At 43.1% G+C, this 23,314-nt stretch overlaps 2 protein-coding genes across 3 annotated transcripts in view; one reads left to right on the forward strand and one right to left on the reverse strand.

The window, feature by feature from the left end:
• The window catches only part of LOC114550445 (NLR family CARD domain-containing protein 3-like), a 689,968-nt gene that overhangs the window by 289,402 nt on the left and 377,252 nt on the right, over positions 1 to 23,314 (reverse strand). The gene's annotated exons all lie outside the window — the stretch shown is intronic.
• Positions 1 to 23,314, forward strand: part of ptpro (protein tyrosine phosphatase receptor type O) — a 54,522-nt gene that overhangs the window by 16,230 nt on the left and 14,978 nt on the right. Inside the window, exons 5-12 of one of the 2 annotated variants that reach the window (XM_028571236.1) lie at positions 2,978 to 3,061; positions 10,953 to 10,988; positions 12,568 to 12,649; positions 13,241 to 13,331; positions 14,040 to 14,116; positions 19,822 to 19,956; positions 21,600 to 21,722; positions 22,528 to 22,682. In XM_028571236.1, the coding sequence (XP_028427037.1) occupies positions 2,978 to 3,061; positions 10,953 to 10,988; positions 12,568 to 12,649; positions 13,241 to 13,331; positions 14,040 to 14,116; positions 19,822 to 19,956; positions 21,600 to 21,722; positions 22,528 to 22,682 (783 nt within the window). The remainder of the gene's footprint in view (positions 1 to 2,977; positions 3,062 to 10,952; positions 10,989 to 12,567; positions 12,650 to 13,240; positions 13,332 to 14,039; positions 14,117 to 19,821; positions 19,957 to 21,599; positions 21,723 to 22,527; positions 22,683 to 23,314) is intronic. The other variant, XM_028571235.1, reaches the window with a different exon arrangement.

Here is a 23,314-nt window from a genome sequence, read left to right on the forward strand (position 1 = left end):
CAGATTTGAAGATCCTGAATCCTCAGGACTGATGTCAAAGCCTGTCACTGCAAACACTCTCAGAGACCCAATCAGAGGCAGATTAGCGGCCGGCAGGGGATTGAGGAGGCAGATTAGGGATTTGACCACGTAGCTACAGACTTAAGTTGGTCTTTGGCGCTTTAAACTGCGCGTTGACGATAAAGATGAGCCCCTGCCTGCTTTGTTTGGACCATCTGAAATGGAATATTTGTTGATGAAAGCTCAGGATTTCCCCTTAATCTCAGATTAAAGGGACTTAATGTTGTTTTTGGAGGAAAAGTTGTGTTAAATTCTACAAAACAAGCAAATGCGGATTCAGTCTGTTTGTTCTTTTAAAAATGAGACTCTTTCTAAAGGAAGCGGAGAAAAGTCTCTGCTGTTTCTGACTAATTAGTGATTAATATAACGGCTGAAAGACGGTCAGTGAAGGCAGAAGCTTGGCTCTCATCTGCTGTTGTATTTGACCTTCCATCATTGATGTCTTCTCGGTGTGACGCTGAAGTTGTGTTTTCGCTTCGGCTGCATGTTGTTACAGCAGCGTGGATGTGAAGAGAAGAGGGGACGCCGCCACTGATGCAGATAGATCGCACCCCCGGCGCCACGAGGGGGCAAAGAAGGGGGGGCTTTTATGGTGGCCGCCAGGGGCAAACAGCACTGCAACTTAATGAAACACACGCAAATAGACAAAACACAAGCAAAATAAGAAAACATCTTCAAAAGAACATCAAAAAGTACGGGCTTATGTGCTAATGTTAGCCACCGACCGATACCTTGAAACCATCCAGCAAATAGACGGTACCGTAGGGTGCCGTTACATTGAAACCATCCAGCAAATAGACGGTACCGTAGGGTGCTGTTACCTTGAAACCATCCAGCGAATAGACGGTACCGTAGGGTGCGATTACTTTGAAACCATCCAGTGAATAGACAGTACCATAGGGTGCGGTTACCTTGAAACAATCCAGTGAATAGATGGTACCATAGGGTGCCGTTACATTGAAACTATCCAGTGAATAGACGGTACCTTAGGGTGCCGTTACCTTGAAACCATCCAGTGAATAGACGGTACCGTAGGGTGCCGTTACATTGAAACTATCCAACGGAGAGCGTAGGTATATGTAAGGAGATAACATAGACACAGGCTAATTACTGATCACTAACATGCTAGTTAACATTAGTGATTACTGATCACTAACATGCTAGTTAACATTAGTAATTACTGATCACTAACATGCTAGTTAACATTAGTAATTATTGATCACTAACATGCTAGTTAACATTAGTAATTACTGATCACTAACATGCTAGTACAGACGCCGGTGATTAACAGTCATAGATATATACACCTCTGATTAACATTGATAAGTAGAAATAAATAGATATAAATAGGCAGCGTAAAGTAACCTAGATAGCTAATGTCAACGTTAGGTAGCCGCTACCTAGAAGGGTTTGTGATGACTATGCCTGGAACGCTACCAAGTCATGAGTCGTGACTTGAAGTCGTAACTTACGGGCTAAAAACTGTGTCTGGAATGCAGCATTAGTCTCGTGGTTATGACCCAATCGTTAGCCTATTTTTATAAAAGCGTCTGCTACGGAGCCATAACGTGAGCTACAAGGTAATGGAGCCTTTTATACATTGTCGTGTTTCTTTAGAAATAAACAACGGAGAAATAGAGTCTTTAAACGCTTCAGATGTGAAGTTATTCTCTGTCAAAGTGACGTCAGAATGAATGGGAGTCAATGGGATGCTAACGGCAGGTGATGGCCAGGTAGCAACAAAATGGAGCCACAGGAGGTTCAAGTTCTGAAGCGAAGCTGACACCCCTTGGTTTCATTAAGTCCCAGTGCGTTTGCCCCTGTAGGCCACCGTAGGCTTTGCCCCCTCAGTTGTATCATACATCCATAAAACGTACAAACACAACAACACAATTATTACTACGAGGTCTCCATCGCATCTTTATCTCACGGGGCTTTTAACTACTAACGATGTAATCTCATCTGCACACAGCCGTCCTTCACACATTAATAAAATGATTAGAATTCTTTAAATATTCCGACTCTTTTTGTTCAAAGAATTTCAACTTTCTTTCCTCAAAATATTTGGACTTTTTTACTTAAAATATTTGGACTTAAAATATTTGGACTTTTTTACGTAATATATTTAGACTTTTTTACTTAAAATATTTGGACTTTTTTACTTAAAATATTTGGACTTTTTTACTTAAAATATTTGGACTTTCTTACTTAAAATATTTGGACTTTTTTACTCAAAATATTTCGACTTTTTCACTTAAAATATTTCAACTTTTTTCTTAAATATATTTAAACTTTTTTTCAAAGTTCTACACGAAGCTCCAGAGTCTAAATATTTTAAGTAAAATAGTTGACATATTTTAAGTAAAATAGTTGACATATTTTGACTAATCTACCCCGAAGTGGATGAAAAACTAAAACTAACCCTAAATTGAGTTTCTAAATGTGTAATCTGCATCAGTGGGGGGAGGGGTCACGACAATGTTAAAGAGGTCATCGGGTTCATTCAGGTGTCCGTCACGCGATGTGACGACACGCCACAGAGTGACAAAATGTGTTTATACACGAGGCTGTTGAGTGTTGCATTGTGGGCCGGGCCGGGAGGACGCAGCACTGATGTCACAGCCTCAGGCTGGAGGTTGTTGAAGGAGACAGAGGCGGCCATTGATGTCCTGCAGCAAACAGACCCCTGTTGTCCTGCAGAGAGACAACGGGACACTTTCTGAACGGCTGCATGATGCATTAACTCTGTGTTCAGCACTAATGTGAAGCTCTCGAGCGCTCTGTGCCTCTTTACTAATGGAGTGCCATGTTCTGTCCCCACCTATCACCCCCTGGTGTCTGTTTTTCTTTATTTTCACTTGTGTGTGTGTGTGTGTGTGTGTTTTTATTTATTTTTTATTTGAACCCCTCCCTTCAGGCGAAGAAGCCTCTTTGCCTTCCTTACCCTACTGCCATCCTGCCTTTGGACTGACTATCTTTTGGCTTTTTATATTAATCCTTGGTAAGTAAGCACTTGCTGACCCCCCAAAAAAAAACACTTCACTTCAGGGGCATGTCGTAAGCAGAGCCACAGCCCACAGTATTGATCAGAGACATTGTTTTTAACTCTCCATTTGAACCAAAGTGACCTCCGTGCGGAGCCGCCGGATCATCTCTGGATCCAGAACTAAACGAGACGTCCGGTGATATTCTGTGTTTTTACTATTGTCAACAAATCCCACAAAAAGACCAAAACCAACAATGCATTTAAAGATGTGGTGTGCCTCAAGGCTTGATTCTGGGTCCTGTTACTTTCTCTATTTACATGCTTTCCTTCAATTAGTAGACAGAATACAGAACTTAATATTAATGCAGAGGAAACGCAGTAAGTGAGTCATTGCTCTCAAATATTGATTTAAGGAAACAAACTCTTAGATGTCCTGTAATTGTCTAACTTTAAAGAACTCAAGGATCATACGGACATGATTGTATTTGGGACAAATCTTTACTATTTTCAACAAAATACAATGAAAACAGACAGACAGAAAATTAACACTTTTTCACAGTTTTTGGACCCATTGCTAGTGAGTGTGTGTGTGTTCAGTGTGGTGATGGTTTGTGGAAAGAAGCTGTTCCTGAGTCTGTTTGTCCTGATCCTGATTGACATGTAGTGCCTGCCAGAGGGTCAAAGTTTCTACACAAAAATATGGGTTTCTTTCAACCAAATTGCCCAAAAAAAACAAAACGGTTGGTTCAATACAACGTTCTTCGCAATATTATTGAATTCTGGATGTTATATTATATTTTACAGCATTTGGGGGGACTAAACTCTGACAAAAGTCTTTCCTCAGATTTTAACTTAATTGTCAAAATAATCATGATTTCAATAATTTCTCTATTTTTAACAAAAAAATTAGTTTGGTTTGTTGACCATGAATTTTGAAAAACTAATTGTAAAACTTGTGGTAATAAGTCGTTTTAAGGGGTGTATGTAATGGCTGTAGCGTAGAAAACGTTGAATAAAGCAATAACAAAATATTAAAGAAACATTAAAATAAAAAAGTTTTTTCAGTTTTCACCCGGGAGGACAACACAAAAGTTAATTGTGTTTTTAGACAATGGCGCTCTATGGCACAGAAGCATTAAAATATATCAGGCTTTGATACAGTATGTTTGTAGATTAATTGTTGGTTTGAATCTGCACATGGGATTTGTTGACAAAACAAAATATAGAATATCATCAGAACTATTCTTTAACACTTGAAAGCTACATTTTGAAATAAAAAATAAAAATTAGTTTCTTTAGTCCAATTTCATTTATGGGGAAACAGGAAGTCAGCAGATGATTTTTCTGACATGTTGAACTTTGTCTTGCAATGCTGTGTCTGGTTGAACTCTCAAAGTCACACTAACATGTTGGATGTAGAATGATGCTAGCTGTTGATGCTAACTTCGGCTTTGCTCCATGTTTGGTGTCTGCATGCCGTCTGTCTGTCTTCCTTTTTGTTAGATTTCACTTAAGAAGTAGACTTTCAGTATTTAGTGCTGCTTTTAGAGTAGCTTTTATCTGCTGTATGTTCTGTTAAGCCCAGTTCAGATCAAAGATTCACAACGAGACAAAAAACGTTTCTAGAACGTCGCAGAGAAATGTTTCAGCGTTCTGAAGCGAATAGCCAATAGAGAAGTCAGCTGGTGGAGTCTCCAGAGGCTGGTTTTAGAACATAAGAGACATCAGCCAATAGAGAAGTCAGCTGGTGGAGTCTCCAGAGGCTGGTTTTAGAACATAAGAGACATCAGCCAATAGAGAAGTCAGCTGGTGGAGTCTCCAGAGGCTGGTTTTACAACATAAGAGACATCAGCCAATAGAGAAGTCAGCTGGTGGAGTCTCCAGAGGCTGGTTTTACAACATAAGAGACATCAGCGAATAGAGAAGTCAGCTGGTGGAGTCTCCAGAGGCTGGTTTTACAACATAAGAGACATCAGCCAATAGAGAAGTCAGCTGGTGGAGTCTCCAGAGGCTGGTTTTACAACATAAGAGACGTCAGCCAAGAGAAGTCAGCTGGTGGAGTCTCCAGAGGCTGGTTTTACAAGATAAGAGACATCAGCCAATAGAGAAGTCAGCTGGTGGAGTCTCCAGAGGCTGGTTTTACAACATAAGAGACATCAGCCAATAGAGAAGTCAGCTGGTGGAGTCTCCAGAGGCTGGTTTTACAAGATAAGAGACATCAGCCAATAGAGAAGTCAGCTGGTGGAGTCTCCAGAGGCTGGTTTTACAACATAAGAGACATCAGCCAATAGAGAAGTCAGCTGGTGGAGTCTCCAGAGGCTGGTTTTACAACGTAAGAGACATCAGCCAATAGAGAAGTCAGCTGGTGGAGTCTCCAGAGGCGGGTTTTACAACGTAAGAGACATCAGCCAATAGAGAAGTCAGCTGGTGGAGTCTCCAGAGGCGGGTTTTACAACATAAGAGACATCAGCCAATAGAGAAGTCAGCTGGTGGAGTCTCCAGAGGCTGGTTTTACAACATAAGAGACATCAGCCAATAGAGAAGTCAGCTGGTGGAGTCTCCAGAGGCTGGTTTTACAACATAAGAGACATCAGCCAATAGAGAAGTCAGCTGGTGGAGTCTCCAGAGGCTGGTTTTACAACATAAGAGACGTCTCCTGTTTCTACAGCCAATAGAGAAGTCAGATGGTATAGTCAGCTACAATGAAATAATCCATAATAAAAAATTACAAACTGTTAACGGAGGCTCAACGTGCGCTCGCGAGCACGTACGGTGGAGCTAGAGAGAGACTGAAGAGAGGCAGCGCCTCGGACAAAGCCGTGTGAATCAGAGGAATAATTAATTTATTATTTACGTCATATTTAGACGCAACAAATGAGACACACAGCTACAAAAAGGCCTCGAAGTCGGAAGTTAGGACAGTCTCGTTGGTGCTTTCAGAAGCTTTCAGGGACGCGATGCAAGTTTTAACTTGTCTCGTCGCGAATCTTTGCTCTGAGCTGGGCTTTAGACCTAGATGTTTCTATAGTGCATGTTGCTGGTTAAAGATACACTGACTGACTACAGAATGCCCCCAAATCTCTAAATATCCTATCAGCTCTGAGCTGAGAGAACATTTTGGGATTCGGTGAGCTGTGACACGATCAGAGAGTGGCTCTTTAAATAACCAGATTTGACTCCAGAATGCAAATACAGAAGCATGACTTGTGAAAGATTAATGACTGTAAATGTAAAAAGGCTGCATGCTTTTTTTTTTTTTTTTACACCAAGGTTTCTGCATTAAACAGTTTGTGTAAGATTTCGACGAATCACTGAGCATGCTGTTGATACGCTGATGTGATAGGCTATTAGGATGTTTTTAAAGCTCTGTTCTCGAGGGTTCGACCGATGGATGGTTCCATACTGGCCTTTGGCTGCCGATAATCAAATTAAATCATGTGGATGTTTGATAAATCAAAAATGTCCAATTAAAGTTACACTGTGTAGTGTTTTGGGTAGTATTTTATTAGCTAAAATCAATGTCAACAAATGTCTTCATTCATAAATATGTCCTCATTGGTTTAAAATGACCTCAGCCAATGATCTGACTCATCCTCGTAAGCAAGAATTTCTTATCTGTGTTTACATCGGACGGGCAAGTCCAAGGAGGCTTCCATGTCTTTCCTCCATTTTGAAAAACTGTAATGGCCGAGTACAGCACTAGCCGACCTGTCTAGCTGATCCACAACGCGTTTTGTTCAGAGCCAGCTGACTGAAACCAGCTGAGACGGAGTAGGAGATCAGTGAGAGGTGCTGGTCACTGACAGACAGACACACACACACAGACACACACACAGAGACACATACACACACACACACACACAGAGACACATAGACACACACACACACACACAGACACATAGACACACACACATAGACACACACACATAGACACACACACACAGACACATAGACACACACACATAGACACACACACACAGACACATAGACACACACACATAGACACACACACAGAGACACATAGACACACACACATAGACACACACACATACACACACACACACAGACACATAGACACACACACATAGACACACACACATAGACACACACACACAGACACACAGACACACACACACACACACACACATAGACACACACACATAGACACACACACATAGACACACACACACACACATAGACACACACACACAGAGACACATAGACACACACACACACAGACACACACACACACACACACACACACACACACAGACACACACACACACACACACACACACACACATAGACACACACACACAGACACATAGACACACACACATAGACACACACACAGAGACACATAGACACACACACACACACACACACAGAGACACAGAGACACACACACAGAGACACACAGACACACACACACACACAGAGACACATAGACACACACACAGACACACACACAGACACACACACACATAGACACACACAGACACACACACACAGAGACACATAGACACACACACACAGAGACACAGAGACACACACACACAGACACAAACACAGAGACACAGACACACACACACACACAGACACACACACACACACACACAGACACATAGACACACACACAGACACACACACACAGACACAAACACAGAGACACAGAGACACACACACACATAGACACACACAGACACACACACACAGACACATAGACACACACACACACACAGACACACAGAGACACATAGACACACACACACACAGACACATAGACACACACAGACACACACACAGAGACACACAGACACACACACAGACACACAGACACACACACACACACACACACACAGAGACACACAGACACACACACACACACACACACACACAGACAAAACAGAGACACAGAGACACACACACACATAGACACACACAGACACACACACACAGAGACACATAGACACACACACACACAGAGACACACAGACACACAGAGACACATAGACACACACACACACAGAGACACATAGACACACACAGACACACACACACACAGACACACACACAGAGACACACAGACACACACACACAGACACAAACACAGAGACACCGAGACACACACACACGTAGACACACACAGACACACACACACAGAGACACATAGACACACACAGACACACACAGAGACACATAGACACAGAGACACACACACAAACAGAGACACAGACACACACACACACAGAGACACACAGACACACACACACACAGAGACACACAGACACACACACACACACAGAGACACACAGACACACACACACACATAGACACAGAGACACACACACACACACAGAGACACACAGACACACACACACACAGACACACACACACACACACACACACAGACACAGAGACACACACACACACAGAGACACACACACACACACACACAGAGACACACAGACACACACACACACACAGACACACACACACACACACACACATAGACACAGAGACACACACACACACAGAGACACACAGACACACACACACACAGACACACACACACACACAGAGACACACAGACACACACACACACACATAGACACAGAGACACACACACACACAGAGACACACAGACACACACACACACAGAGACACACAGACACACACACACAGAGACACATAGACATACACATACAGACAGAGACACACAGACACACACACACACACACACACACAGACACACAGACACACACACACAGAGACACACACACACACAGAGACACACAGACACACACACACAGAGACACACACACACACAGAGACACACAGACACACACACACAGAGACACACAGACACACACATACAGACCATTGTAAAAGCTAAATACAATTTCACCTCTAGACGGGAGACATTCCTACACAGTGGACCTTTTTAATTTACATTTTTTATTTCATGTATGACAATGTAAATCCAAAAGCATATTTACATCAAACAGAATGTCAATTAGACTTTTTATTTTAAGTTTCTAATTAGCGTACTTAAATAGTGCAACTTAAAAACGAAATAAAAACTGGACATTTGAATATAGATAGTATTTTAATATCCTGATTTTATTTCCGATATGTAATTACTAATTAATACTAATTGTGTTTTTCTCCTTGGCAGCTTTTTGTAAAATGTTGGACCATAATGAAATAGATCATGATAAAAATACTTTTACATTTTCCCTTTCATTGGAAACGATCTAAAATTGGGACATAAATAAATTCACATAGAAACTCCAATTTGCAATGTAGATTTTAAGATAATTTACAATTGCACTGTAAAAAAAAAAAACGGATAATTTCCTGACAGAAAATGAACAGTACGTTTTCTGTTAACTTTACGGACATTTCTATTAATCCCAAAATGGAAAATTCTGTAAATTTACAGTATATCGTCTGTACCTTTTAACCCTTGCTGTGGTGTTCGGGTCTGTGGGACCCGTTTTCAGTGTTTGCTAAAAGAAAAATTATGCTATTTAATATTTCTTCTAACTCAAACTCATTGGCCTTAGCTCATTTTATTTTATAACTAATTTTCAATGACTGCACATGGTACCCCCCCCCCTACACATAACTATTACATATGAGGTGTTTGGGTCTACTGGACCCGAGTGTATTTAAATGAAGGTGCTACATGTTTCTTTCTTTCTGCACCTGCTATTCCCACACAAAGTTACAAAATTGTTCCATCTCAAGCACTTTCACCTGTTCTGATTAAGAAATAAGCACCAATAATGATCAAAAAAACCTTGTTTTAAAACCTTTTTTATAATTGAATTTCATATTTTCTCACAAAAAATGATCATATGATCATAAATGTGATCTTACAGGGGGTAAATGGCAAATATGAACCATAAATTATGTATATATACCATTGGTAATTGAGCTAAAGTAAACATCTATTAAGTATTTTTTACATAAATTGTTATGGCTATATTGATTTAAATAATGTACTAATAATGTGCTGGGTCCACCAGACCCGGGAACATTGGATGTGTAACACAAATGCATTCATACTAGGACTACAGTTGTAAATTAGCCGACTGGCTAACACTGGCGCATTTACAGAAATGTTGATTAATGTGCATTGTCCTAATCAAATAAAAATTAAAAAAAAAAAAAAAAAAAAAATATATATATATATATATATATATATATATATATATGAACACCACACAAGGGTTAAACACTTAGACACTTCTGTTAATACAAGAAATAAAAATACGGAAAAACACCTGTGAAAAATCATTACAAAATATCTCTTCATATTAACAGAGAATGAAAAGCTATGGTGGGGATTTTTTTAAGATTATTTTTTTAGGGCTTTTCCCTTTGTTATATAGTGACAGTGGATAGACATGAAAGGGGGAGAGAGATGGGGGAGACACGCAGCAAAGGGCAGCTGCTTGGATTCAAACCCGCGCCACTGCAAAGGACTCACTGGGTTTGCTAGAGCCCGGCCCTTTAAAGATTATTTTTTCGGGCAGTTTTAGGCCTTTATTTTCACAGGACAGCTGAAGACATGAAAGGAGAGAGAGAGAGAGGGGGGGGAATGACATGCAGCAATGGGCCGCAGGACAGAGTCGAACACGCGGCTGCTGCGTCAAGGAGTAAACCTCTACATACAGTATGCGCGCCTGCTCTACCAGCTGAGCCAACCGAGCCACGCAATTACCTTTTCTTAAGATTTAAAACATATCACAATCAATAAAGGCTTTAAATACCGACATCGGTCGAACCCTCTAATGTCTGCAGGGCTGTACAACACTGATAGTATTAGTGTGATGAGGTTTATTGAAATATTACTGCAGTTTATTGTCATGAGGAACTTCACGTTTGTATTTTATAGGAGCAAGACAGCTTTAAAGAAACGGAAGCTAACAAGGTAACATGACTAAACGGCAACATGTGGCTTTCTGTCACTCTGTGGGCTTCTTCATCCTCTGCTTTTATTCATGATTTATGTTGCGTATTTGTGTATGTGTGTATGTATGTATGTGTGTGTGTGCTGCCATCGCACTAATAACAGCCTTCAGCCGGAAAACAGAGAACATCCAAACTGTGTAATCCTGCAGATTAAAGTGAAACAGAATATTTCATATTAAGACAGGAAACTGGCAGCGAGAGGGGCAAGTATGGACAGATGGGACAGTACTACGTTATATGAGAGTATTAAATCATAAAACTGTATAGAAGGTTAAAGGGTATGTTGGTGTTTCTCAACCTGGATGGTTTGCTTTCCCTATGTTATCATGACTGATGTAACAGTCTTTGAAACTGGTCCAGTATTAAGAGAGAAACAAGCTGTAATGTAGCCCTACAGGACTAATGTTCAGCAGCAGTTGGAGTCCACTTTGAGTTAAAGAGTAAGATCATTTTAGTTTAACACGAAACAGCCCCGAAATCACCATCACCAAACTCCACCAGCATGTATAGAGTCAGCATATCTCCACCAGACTCCATGTAAATAATCAGGACTTTTAGCATGTATAGAGTCAGCATATCTCCACCAGACTCCATGTAAATAATCAGGACTTTAAGCGTGTATAGAGCCAGCATATCTCCACCAGACTCCATGTAAATAATCAGGACTTTTAGCGTGTATAGAGCCAGCATATCTCCACCAGACTCCATGTAAATAATCAGGACTTTTAGCGTGTATAGAGCCAGCATATCTCCACATGTAAATGGGTGAATTAAGGGTTTATTTCAACCAAACCAGAGTGGTGATTGTTGGAACAGTGGAAAGATGAACCAAGACGGCTTTTGATAGTTGTATTTAGTTTCTGTCCACTTTGAATGATGTGTGTTTTATGATGATAAAAGTCCTGATTATTTACATGGAGTCTGGTGTAGTTTGGTGATGGTGATTTTAGGGCTGTTTCATGTTAAACTAAAAGGATCTTACTCTTTAACTAAAAGGTCTATCTCTGTAGGGATCCATCCCATAATGTTGTCAGACACTTAGAATAATAACGTGAGTCTGTCAGCAGCAACAACAGAACTTTTAGTGGACTCTAACTGCTGCTGAACATTACTCCTGTAGGGTAACATCACAGCCCGGTTCTGGTTTAATACTGGACCAGTTTCCCATCAGACACAGGTGTGCTTTGTCAGGGTTAATTAGTGGAAGTTTTTCCCTTATTAATGAAAAAACAAAGGGTGGCTACTTTGAAGAATCTAAAATATAAGACATGTTTTCAGTTATTTCACACTTTTTTGTTAAGTACATAATTCCATATGTGTTCATTCATAGTTTTGATGCCTTCAGGGAGTCTGTATAATTAATGGAAATCTAACCGTCAGATTTAGATCTTTCCGTGTGTGTAAGTGGACATCTGTACGATATTTGTGTTAGAAACAGACCCTCGCCCTGTTGATTGAATGGATTTAAAGTAGTGACGTGTTCTCTCATATTTTGAGTGTTTTCTGACCCGTAACGATGTCTAATTATATTATTTCAGTCCCGTGCAGCTGGACGACTTTGAAGCGTACTTCAAAGAAATGGGCAAAGACTCGGCCTACAAGTTCTCTCTGCAGTTTGAGGTACAAGTACTCACACGTTTACTCTGCTGCAGTATTTATACATTTACACTGGTGTTTAGGTTTGAAAAGGAATATCTTCTGCTACGTTTCCTCCCTCTCATTCCCCCTGCTCTGACATAGCCTACAGTCCTGAATTAAATTGCTGTGATGAAGACTTTTTGTGTCTGCAGTGACATGTATTTATTTTCTCTGAATAATTAAAGTATGGCTGCCACCTCTTAGTCGATTAGTCGACTAATCGGTCGTTTTGGTCTTAGTCGACTAAGATTTCTTTAGTCCATTAGTCATTTTTTATGCTTATTCATGCTTAATTACTTATTTCCAAGAAACTTCTGAGCACATTTCTGGTAAACACAAGATTTAAAGTGGTGCTTTTTGCAGGATTAATTGTGGAGAAACTCAGTTTTACAGATGGTTAATTAACTACATTTATATTGAGCTTTTCTAGTCTTAACCACCTCTCAAAGAGCACAGCTCTGTCAATTAAATCAAATAATCGATTAGTCGACAAAATCCTATAAGTGTTAGTCGACTAAGAAGTTCTTTAGTCGAGGACAGCCCTAAATTAACACCGTGTCGGTGTGCTTTTAGGAGCTGAAGAGTGTCGGTCTGGATCTTTCCCATGATGCAGCAGACCTGCCCGTCAACAGGCCGAAGAACAGATACACCAACATCCTCCCCTGTGAGTCAGTCGCCGACAGCAAAGCATCATGGGTGCTGGAGCACGACCGCACAAAGTGTCTCAAACTAAAGAACTACATTTATATTAACATTTAATTACCCTGTCTCGTCTTAAAGGTCCCGTATGGTGCTCATTTTATAGAACATGTTTACATGCTGTGGCTCCTTTAAGAGAGCTCAGTCTCTGTGTGTGTGTGTGTGTGTGTCTCTGTGTGTGTGTGTGTGTGTGTGTGTGTGTGTGTCTCTGTGTGTGTGTGTGTGTCTCTGTGTGTGTGTGTGTCTCTCTATCTGTGTGTGTGTGTCTCTGTGTGTGTGTGTGTGTGTGTGTGTGTGTGTGTGTCTCTCTCTCTCTGTGTGTGTGTGTGTGTGTGTGTGTGTGTGTGTGTGTATATGTCCTGTGTGTGTGTGTGTGTGTGTGTGTGTGTGTGTGTGTATGTCCCTGTGTGTGTGTGTGTGTGTGTGTGTGTGTGTGTGTCCCTGTGTGTGTGTGTGTGTGTGTGTGTGTGTATATGTCCCTGTGTGTGTGTGTGTGTGTGTGTGTCTCTCTGTGTCTGTGTGTGTGTGTGTGTGTGTGTGTGTGTGTGTGTTTTTGTTAATAATCTTGTTGTGTATTCTTCTTTCTATTCCTGCTTGGTTCTAATGGGTTTTAAATGGCCGTGTGGTTCTCTACATGCTCTATAACTCCGACGTTGAAATCTGTCCCCTCCAGATGACTTCAGTCGGGTCAAGTTGTTCTCGATGCACAGCGATGAAGGACTGGACTACATCAACGCCAACTACATACCTGTGAGTCCCTTTACGCTCACTATCATCATCCTGAAGGACCCTTGGGTTGGGTTCAGGTTTTAGTTTATCGTCATAATCATTCAACAGTACAGTTGTACATTCAGATGCTAGGAAATGCATCTCTCTCTCTCTCAGCCTTTAAACTGGAGATAAATAAGAAGTAAACAACAGGGGTGGAAGAAGTACTCCGATTACTTGTATTTCCTCCTTAAGTCCTTAAGTATAGACAAAGCATAAAAGAAAGTGCCAAAAGGGTCAACAAAAGAGTAAAGAGAGAATCAAAAAGCGCACCAAAACGTTGAGAGCTTATAAAAAGTGCCAAAAAAAGGGTCAAAAATGCTTTTAAAAAACGCCACAAATTGGTAAAAAAAAAAAAGAGCCAAAAGAATATTCAAAAATGCATCAGAAAAGTGACAAAAATGGGTCGAGAAATGGATACAAAAATAGCAACAATGGGGGCCCAGATAGCTCAGTTGGTAGAGTGTGCGCCCATATATAAAGGCTCAGTCCTCAATGCAACGGGCCGGGTTTGACTCCGACTGTGGTCCTTTGCTGCGTGTCATTCCCCCCCCCTCTCTCTCTCTCTCTCTCTCTCTCTCCCTTTCTTGTCTACGCTGTTCTATAAAAATAAAGGCCTAAAATGCCACCCCAAAAAAATGAAAAAAGGGCAAAAATGTGTCCAAAATGCATGACGTCGTATTTCATGTCAATCAAGTCCTCTAAACCAGAGGGGTTCTCAAACTGTTGTCAATAATGTACCCCCTTTGAATTCTGTTTTTAAGCCAAGTACCGCCTGACCAGCGCAAAACATTTTTACATCTATATAAAGAGGAACAGTCCAGTGGGCAGTGAACAGCCTTGGAACTGAAAAACATTGAAATGCTACATTTAAGATGTTCAGAATCCATCACTCAATTCATTCAATATTCTGGTATAATTATTTTAGTCTTCTCCGTGAACCATCACCTTATCGTGGTGGAGAGGTTTGTGTGTCTCTGTGAACCTGAGGGCTGTGTTGTCTGGAGCTTTGTGCTCCTGGTAGGGTCTCCCAAGGCAAAGTGGTCTCAGGTGAGGGGCCAGACAAAGAATGGTTCAAAAACCCCAATGAAGAAGCAAGGTAGAGATGGAGTGACCCTGCCCGGAGGAAGCCGGGGCCCCGTCTGGAGCCAGGCCCAGACGGCGGGCTCGTCGGGCGAGCGCCTGGTGGCGGGTTTGCCCACGGAGCCCGGCCGGGCACAGCCCGAACAAGCTACATGGCTCCCATCTCTCCAGCCCATGGGCCCACCACCTGTGGGAGGAACCGTTGGGGTCGGGTGCGATGCCACATGGGTGGCAGTGAAGGTCAGGGGCCTCGACGGACCAGACCCGGGCGGCAGACGCTGGCTCTGGGGACGTGGAACGTCACCTCTCTGTGGGGGAAGGAGCCGGAACTGGTGCGGGAGGTGGGCGCTACGGTTAGATCTGGTGGGGCTTACCTCACGCACAGTCTCGGTTCTGGAACCATACTCCTGGATAGGGGTTGGACTCTTTTCTTCTCCGGAGTTGCCCAGGGTGTGAGGCGCCGGGCGGGTGTGGGGATACTCACAAGCCCCGGCTGAGCGCCGCTGTGTTGGAGTTTACCCGGTGGGCTAGGAGGGTCGCCTCCCCACGCCTGCGGGTTGTGGGGGAAAACTCTGACTGTTGTTTGTGCATATGCACCAAACAGGAGTTCGGAGTATTCGGCCTTCTTGGAGACCTTGACTGGAGTCCTGCATGGGGCTCCAGTGGGGGACTCCATTGTTCTGCTGGGGACTTCAACGCACACGTGGGCAATGATGGAGACACCTGAGAGGCGTGATTGGGAGGAACGGCCTCCCTGATCCAAACCAGAGTGGTTGTTTGTTGTTGGACTTCTGTGCTAGTCATGGATTGTCTATAACGAACACCATGTTCGAACATAGGGATGCTCATAAGTGTACCTGGTACCAGAGCACCCTAGGCCGAAGGTCAATGATCGATTTCATAATCGTTTCATCTGATCTGAGGCCGTATGTTTTGGACACTCGGGTGAAGAGAGGGGCAGAGCTGTCAACCGATCACCATCTGGTGGTGAGTTGGGTCAGGGGTGGGGAAGACTCTGGACAGACCTGGTAAGCCCAAACGTGTAGTGCGGGTAAATTGGGAACGTCTGGAGGAGGCCCTGTCCGACAGACTTTCAACTCACACCTCCGGCGGAGCTTTTCGTGCATCCCTGTGGAGGCTGGGGGCATTGAACCCGAGTGGACAATGTTCAAAGTTTCCATTGCTGAAGCTGCGGCGAGGAGCTGTGGTCTTAGGATCTTAGGTGCCTCAAGGGGCGGTAACCCACGAACACCGTGGTGGACACCAGTGGTCAGGGAAGCCGTCCGACTGAAGAAGGAGTCCTTCCGGGATATGTTATCTCGGAGGACTCCGGAGGCAGTTGCAGGGTACCGAAGGCCCGAAGGGCTGCAGCCTCTGCCGTGAAAGAGGCAAAGCAGCGGGTGTGGGAGAAGTTTGGAGAAGACATGGAGAAGGACTTTCGGTCGGCACCAAAGTGTTTCTGGAAAACTGTTCGCCACCTCAGGAGGGGAAGCGGGGAACCATCCAAGCTGTGTACAGTAAGGATGGGACACTGTTGACCTCCACTGAGGAGGTAATAGGGCGGTGGAGGGAGCACTTTGAGGAACTCCTGAATCCGACTAATCGCCCTCTATGTTAGAGGCAGAGCTGGAGGATAACGGGGATTGTCGCCGATTTCCCAGGCGGAAGTCACTGATGTAGTCAAACAACTACACAGTGGCAAAGCCCCGGGATTGATGAGATCCGTCCAGAAATGCTCAAGGCTCTGGGTGTGGAGGGGTTGTCCTGGTTGACACGCCTCTTCAACATTGCGTGGAAGTCTGGGGACGGTGCCAAAGGAGTGGCAGACTGGGGTGGTGGTTCCTCTTTTTAAAAAGGGGGACCAGAGGGTGTGTGCCAATTATAGGGGTATCACACTTCTCAGCCTCCCTGGTAAAGTCTACTCCAAGGTGCTGGAAAGGAGGGTTCGGCCGATAGTCGAACCTCGGGTTGAGGAGGAACAATGCGGATTCCGTCCTGGTCGTGGAACAACGGACCAGCTCTTCACTCGCAAGGATCCTGGAGGGAGCCTGGGAGTATGCCCAACCGGTCTACATGTGTTTTGTGGATTTGGAGAAGGCGTATGACCGGGTCCCCGGGAGATACTGTGGGAGGTGCTGCGGGGAGTATGGGGTGAGGGTCTCTACTCAGGGCCATCCAATCTCTGTATGACCAAAGTGAGAGCTGTGTCCGGGTTCTCGGTAGTAAGTCGGACTCGTTTCAGGTGAGGGTTGGCCTCCGCCAGGGCTGCGCTTTGTCACCAATCCTGTTTGTAATATTTATGGACAGGATATCGAGGCGTAGTCGGGGTGGGGAGGGGTTGCAGTTTGGTGGGCTGGGGATCTCATCGCTGCTCTTTGCAGATGATGTGGTCCTGATGGCATCATCGGCCTGCGACCTTCAGCACTCACTGGATCGGTTCGCAACCGAGTGTGAAGCGGTTGGGATGAGGATCAGCACCTCTAAATCGGAGGCCATGGTTCTCAGCAGGAAACCGATGGAATGCCTTCTCCAGGTAGGGAATGAGTCCTTACCCCAAGTGAAGGAGTTCAAGTACCTTGGGGTTTTGTTCGCGAGTGAGGGGACAATGGGGCGGGAGATTGGTCGGAGAATCGGCGCAGCGGGTGCGGTATTGCATTCAATCTATCGCACCGTTGTGACGAAAAAGAGAGCTGAGCCAGAAGGCAAAGCTCTCGATCTACCGGTCAGTTTTCGTTCCTACCCTCACCTATGGTCATGAAGGCTGGGTCATGACCGAAAGAACGAGATCCAGGGTACAAGCGGCGAAATGGGTTTCCTCAGGAGGGTGGCTGGCGTCTCCCTTAGAGATAGGGTGAGAAGCTCAGTCATCCGTGAGGAGCTCGGAGGTAGAGCCGCTGCTCCTTTGCGTCGAAAGGAGCCAGTTGAGGTGGTTCGGGCATCTGGTAAGGATGCCCCTGGGCGCCTCCCTAGGGAGGTGTTCCAGGCACGTCCAGCTGGGAGGAGGCCTCGGGAAGACCCAGGACTAGGTGGAGGGATTATATCTCCAACCTGGCCTGGGAACGCCTCGGGATCCCCAGTCGGAGCTGGTTAATGTTGCTCGGGAAAGGGAAGTTTGGGGTCCCCTGCTGGAGCTGCTCCCCCCGCGACCCGGCACCGGATAAGCGGACGAAGATGGATGGATGGATGGATGGATTATTTTAGTTATTTTGTCTCAAAGTGTGAAGTCTTCTGGTAGCTGTGAGAGAGAAATCTCAATCATTCCCAATCTTACAGAGACGGAGAGTGTAGGTATATGTAAGGAGATAACATAGACACAGGCTAATTACTGATCACTAACATGCTAGTTAACATTAGTAATTACTGATCACTAACATGCTAGTTAACATTAGTAATTACTGATCACTAACATGCTAGTTAACATTAGTAATTATTGATCACTAACATGTTAGTTAACATTAGTAATTAAACCTAAACAGCTAATGGAAGTCCAAACTGCCTGTGAGCTTCTCCTGTACTATACGGTAATTCCTCTACTGTTGAAGTTGAAGTTGAAGTTGAAATGTCTTTAATGTCCCCGAGGGGCAATTTGGTTCACAACATGTAGCCAACACATAAACATTAACACAAAAAGCACATATAACCTAAAATAGTAAATAGATAAAAACATAAATACACATGTACACTACATTTAAAAGATGACAAGTATATACTGTAAAATGGCAGGGATGGCAAGTGATCAACAGTTTATTGAGAAACCCAACAGCTGATGGTACGAATGATCTCTGGTATCTGTTAGTTTTCGGAAGTTATACCTCCTTCCAGATGGTAGGAGGCAAAACTCAGAGTGTAATGGGTGAGTAGTGTTAGCCAAAATGGCCATTGCCCTCTGTGTGGCTCTGGCCTCATACACGGACCTAATGCTGTTGAGGTGAGTGCCAATTATTTTCCGAGATATGTTTACAATTTTTCCCACTCTGTTCTTGTTGGTTACACTCAAATTGCCAAACAGGCAGATCATGGCGAAGGTTAAGATTGACTCAACAAACGATGATTAAAAAGTTGTCAGAAGTGATCTGTTAACATTAAACCCCTTCAGCTTTCTTAAAAAAAAACAAAAAAAAACAATTGTGACAGTAAGTCTCGTGGTTATGACCCAATCGTTAGCCTATTGTTATAAAAGCGTCTGCTACGGAGCCATAACGTGAGCTACAAGGTAATGGAGCCTTTTATACATTGTCGTGTTTCTTTAGAAATAAACAACGGAGAAATAGAGTCTTTAAACGCTTCAGATGTAAAGTTATTCTCTGTCAAAGTGACGTCAGAATGAATGGGAGTCAATGGGATGCTAACGGGAGGTGATGGCTTGGTAGCAACAAAATGGAGCCATAGGAGGTTAGGGTTCTGAAGCGAAGCTGACCCCCTTTTGTCTAAACCATGCGGTATTTGGTCAGTTCTTTCAACCTTTTTGTCGCCTTTCTGGCGTTTTGTTGCTTCTTTCGTAGGTCTGTTTTCCTTCCTTGTTGTGTTTTATTGACAGATTATATTTTATACTTTATGTACAACAGTAAAAAGTGTGTTTCTGTGTTGTTGTTTTTTTACTTCAGGGCTACAAAAACACAAAAGAGTACATCGCCACTCAGGGTCCGCTGCCCGAAACTCGCAACGATTTCTGGAAGATGGTTCTGCAGCAGAAATCTCCGATCATCGTCATGCTGACTCAGTGCAACGAGCGACGCAGGGTCAGTTTCACTTTTACTCCAGAATCAGAACCAGAATCAGAACCAGAGGGGAGCTTATAGCCACAGGCTCCATCTCCACCTTTACGTTTTGGTTTTTAAGCGTTAGAGTTTTGAGCGCAATGTGATCTTGGTGCACCAAGTGTTTTTTACCCTAGAACTCTAGACCACCCTAGAGGCAGCAAATGTAATTTGCTGCCTCTAGGGTGGTCTAGCAACTCTCCGTTGGCTTGCGAGCTGGAAAAACCAAACTCTAGTCAGGCCAATCACATCGTGTATAGAGCCGGTGGGCGGGGCTTATGGCTGCTGCTGCTGCTGCTGGTGAACAGAGGTCTTCTGGAAGACTTGGAGTTCAGCTTTTCTTTGAGAAAAGAACAAAGAACGACTCTGAAGTCATTCTTAAAAAAGGAAGATGTGTTCAGAGTTTAAAGTTTAATCTATCAGCTAGCGTTGCTCTGATTGGTTGTAGTGCTATCCTATTGGGTGCAGAGGGAATTTGAAAGACAACCGTTTATCCCGCCCCTCAGATTGAGCCCTGACCAATGGGGAGTTCACAGACCTCAACATCTGGATGTGGGGCTGGCTGGTCAGGCTAAGTGTTTTTAGCTCCAGGAGAAGAACTAATATCAGTTTAAACTAAGACGCCCAAACCCTCATATCTCATCAACATCCTGGTATACTGGGCATAGACAGGAGGCAGCGTGGAGACTCCGCCCCAGACATTAATGTCTGTATGTTGAGATATTTTGAGAGGACAGCACATTTACACTGTTATACAAGCTGGACACTTCATACTTTACATTGTAGCAAAGTGTCATTTCTTCAGTGTTGTCCCATTAAAAGATATAATGAAATATTTAATAAAATGTGAGGGGTGTACTCACTTTGGTGAGATACTATATCCAACCCTTATGTTGTCTCCCCGTCGACCGTGCAACTTTTAGTTTTTCTGGGTCAAAATTAAAAACTTTTTCGTCAACATTTTGGTTGTCTTTTTCGACACTTTTCCAACCTTTTTTTTATCACTTTTTACGATGTTTTTGTTGTTTATTTGCAGTTTTTGAAGCTTTTTTTTTTCAATTTTTCAAAAAAAAAAAAATTTCTTTCTTAAATGCTATAAAATTGAATGATTTCTGGAATATGTTTATATTCAGAAATCCACTATATATCCACTATTATATGGACTATGGACTGTCGGATTTCTCAGAATTCTATGCACTTTAATAATGAACATGATCATACTGCATTCTGTGTTTTATGTCTTTTTTTAAGCACTGCCATGAAGAAAAATCACTTTTAATGATTGCACTACTGGTTAGATGTCAAACTGCATTTCGTTGTACTGGTTGTCCTTACAATAAAGTTGAATCTACTCTCATCTCATAGGTGCTTTACAGTGCTGTTTATATTGTAGTTATCAATTCGCCATAGACTTGTTAATGTTTCTTCATGTTTGCATTTTATTGCTTCTTTTACATCTTGGCCAGGGGACTACAGATGAAAAATAGTCTTTTGGCTAATTCTGGCTTTTTTAACCATGTTTGTTCATGTGTTTTATGAAATTGCACTGTCCCCTTCTAAATAAACCAATAAATCAAATCAAATCTAATGTTTCCTGTGATGACCACGGCGTCCTGTGTCTGCAGGTGAAGTGTGATCACTATTGGCCGTTCACAGACGAGCCGGTGATGTACGGAGAGATCAGCGTGGAGATGCTGTCGGAGAGCGAGTCTCCCGAGTGGACCATCAGGAAGTTCAGGCTGGGCTACGTGAGTACCCTCGGGGCCCCAGCTGCACGCTCACACACCGAACACCAGCGCTGGAAGAAGTATTTTAGATCTTTTACTGCAGTACAAGTACTAACACCACACTGTTACAATACTCTGGTACAAGTTAGAGTCCTGCAGTGAAAATGTTACTGCAGTAAAAGTCTGTAAGTATCATCAGGAACATGTAGTTAAAGTATTAAAAGTAAAGAAGAATCCTCCTACACACACACAGACACACACACACACACACACACACAAACACACAGTTCCTCTGAGCATGCTCAGTACGCACAGGGAGCCGCGGTGGAAAAAGTAACTAAAGTAACTAGTAACTAAAGCTGGAACAGATGAATGTAGCGGAGTAACTAAAGTAACTAGTAACTAAAGCTGTAACAGATGAATGTAGAGGAGTAACTAAAGTAACTAGTAACTAAAGCTGGAACAGATGAATGTAGCGGAGTAACTAAAGTAACTAGTAACTAAAGCTGGAACAGATGAATGTAGCGGAGTAACTAAAGTAACTAGTAACTAAAGCTGTAACAGATGAATGTAGAGGAGTAACTAAAGTAACTAGTAACTAAAGCTGTAACAGGTGAATGTAGTGGAGTAACTAAAGTAACTAGTAACTAAAGCTGGAACAGATGAATGTAGTGGAGTAGAAGTAGAAAGTGACATGAAAAGAAAAGACTCAAGTAAAGGTCAAGTAGCTCAACATTTGGTACTGAAATACAGTACTGGAGTAAATGTACTTAGTTACTTTCCACCAGTGCTGAACATTGGGGTGTTCATGTGTCTCCCCCTGCAGGCTGATGAGACTCAGGACGTCCTGCACCTGAACTACACCTCGTGGCCGGACCATGGCGTTCCCACGGTCAACGCCATCGAGAGCATCCTGCAGTTCGTCCACATCGTCCGTCAGCAGGCCAACCGGACCAAAGACCCCGTCATCGTCCACTGCAGGTCAGCTGACTCTCAATCTCACCAACGATTGGCCGTTTACAAACGCATTTAGCACGCAACGTTTAGCATTTAGTAGGGGTGGGGGGGATTCGATACAGCATAGTATCGCGATATTTTCCGTGGCAATACAGTATCAATACACAGACGCCAAGTATGGATCTTTTATGATATATGGTATCTCACAAAAGTGAGCACACACCTCACATTTTAGTAAATATTTCATCCTTCATCATGAAAGAACAGACAGAGCAGTGTACCAGTGTTAAAAACTGCGAACGAAATATCGGAATAGTGGAATATTTCAGTCCAGTACCTCACCAAAGTGAGTACACCCCTCACATTTTAGTAAATATTTCATTATATCTTTTAATGGGACAACACTGAAGAAATGACACTTTGCTACAATGTAAAGTATGAAGTGTCCAGCTTGTATAACAGTGTAAATGTGCTGTCCTCTCAAAATATCTCAACACACAGACATTAATGTCTAAACAGCTGGACACTAAAGTCACTACACCTCTATGTTAGATTCCCATAGAGGCAGGCAGATGGTTATGTTTAAAGGTCAGTTATTTCATGGATCAGGATACTATGCATCCTGATAAAGTTCCCCCATCATCACCTACCTTCAC

Source organism: Perca flavescens, chromosome 23 (genome assembly GCF_004354835.1).
Source record: "Perca flavescens isolate YP-PL-M2 chromosome 23, PFLA_1.0, whole genome shotgun sequence".
In the NCBI taxonomy this organism is placed as follows: Eukaryota; Metazoa; Chordata; class Actinopteri; order Perciformes; family Percidae; genus Perca; species Perca flavescens.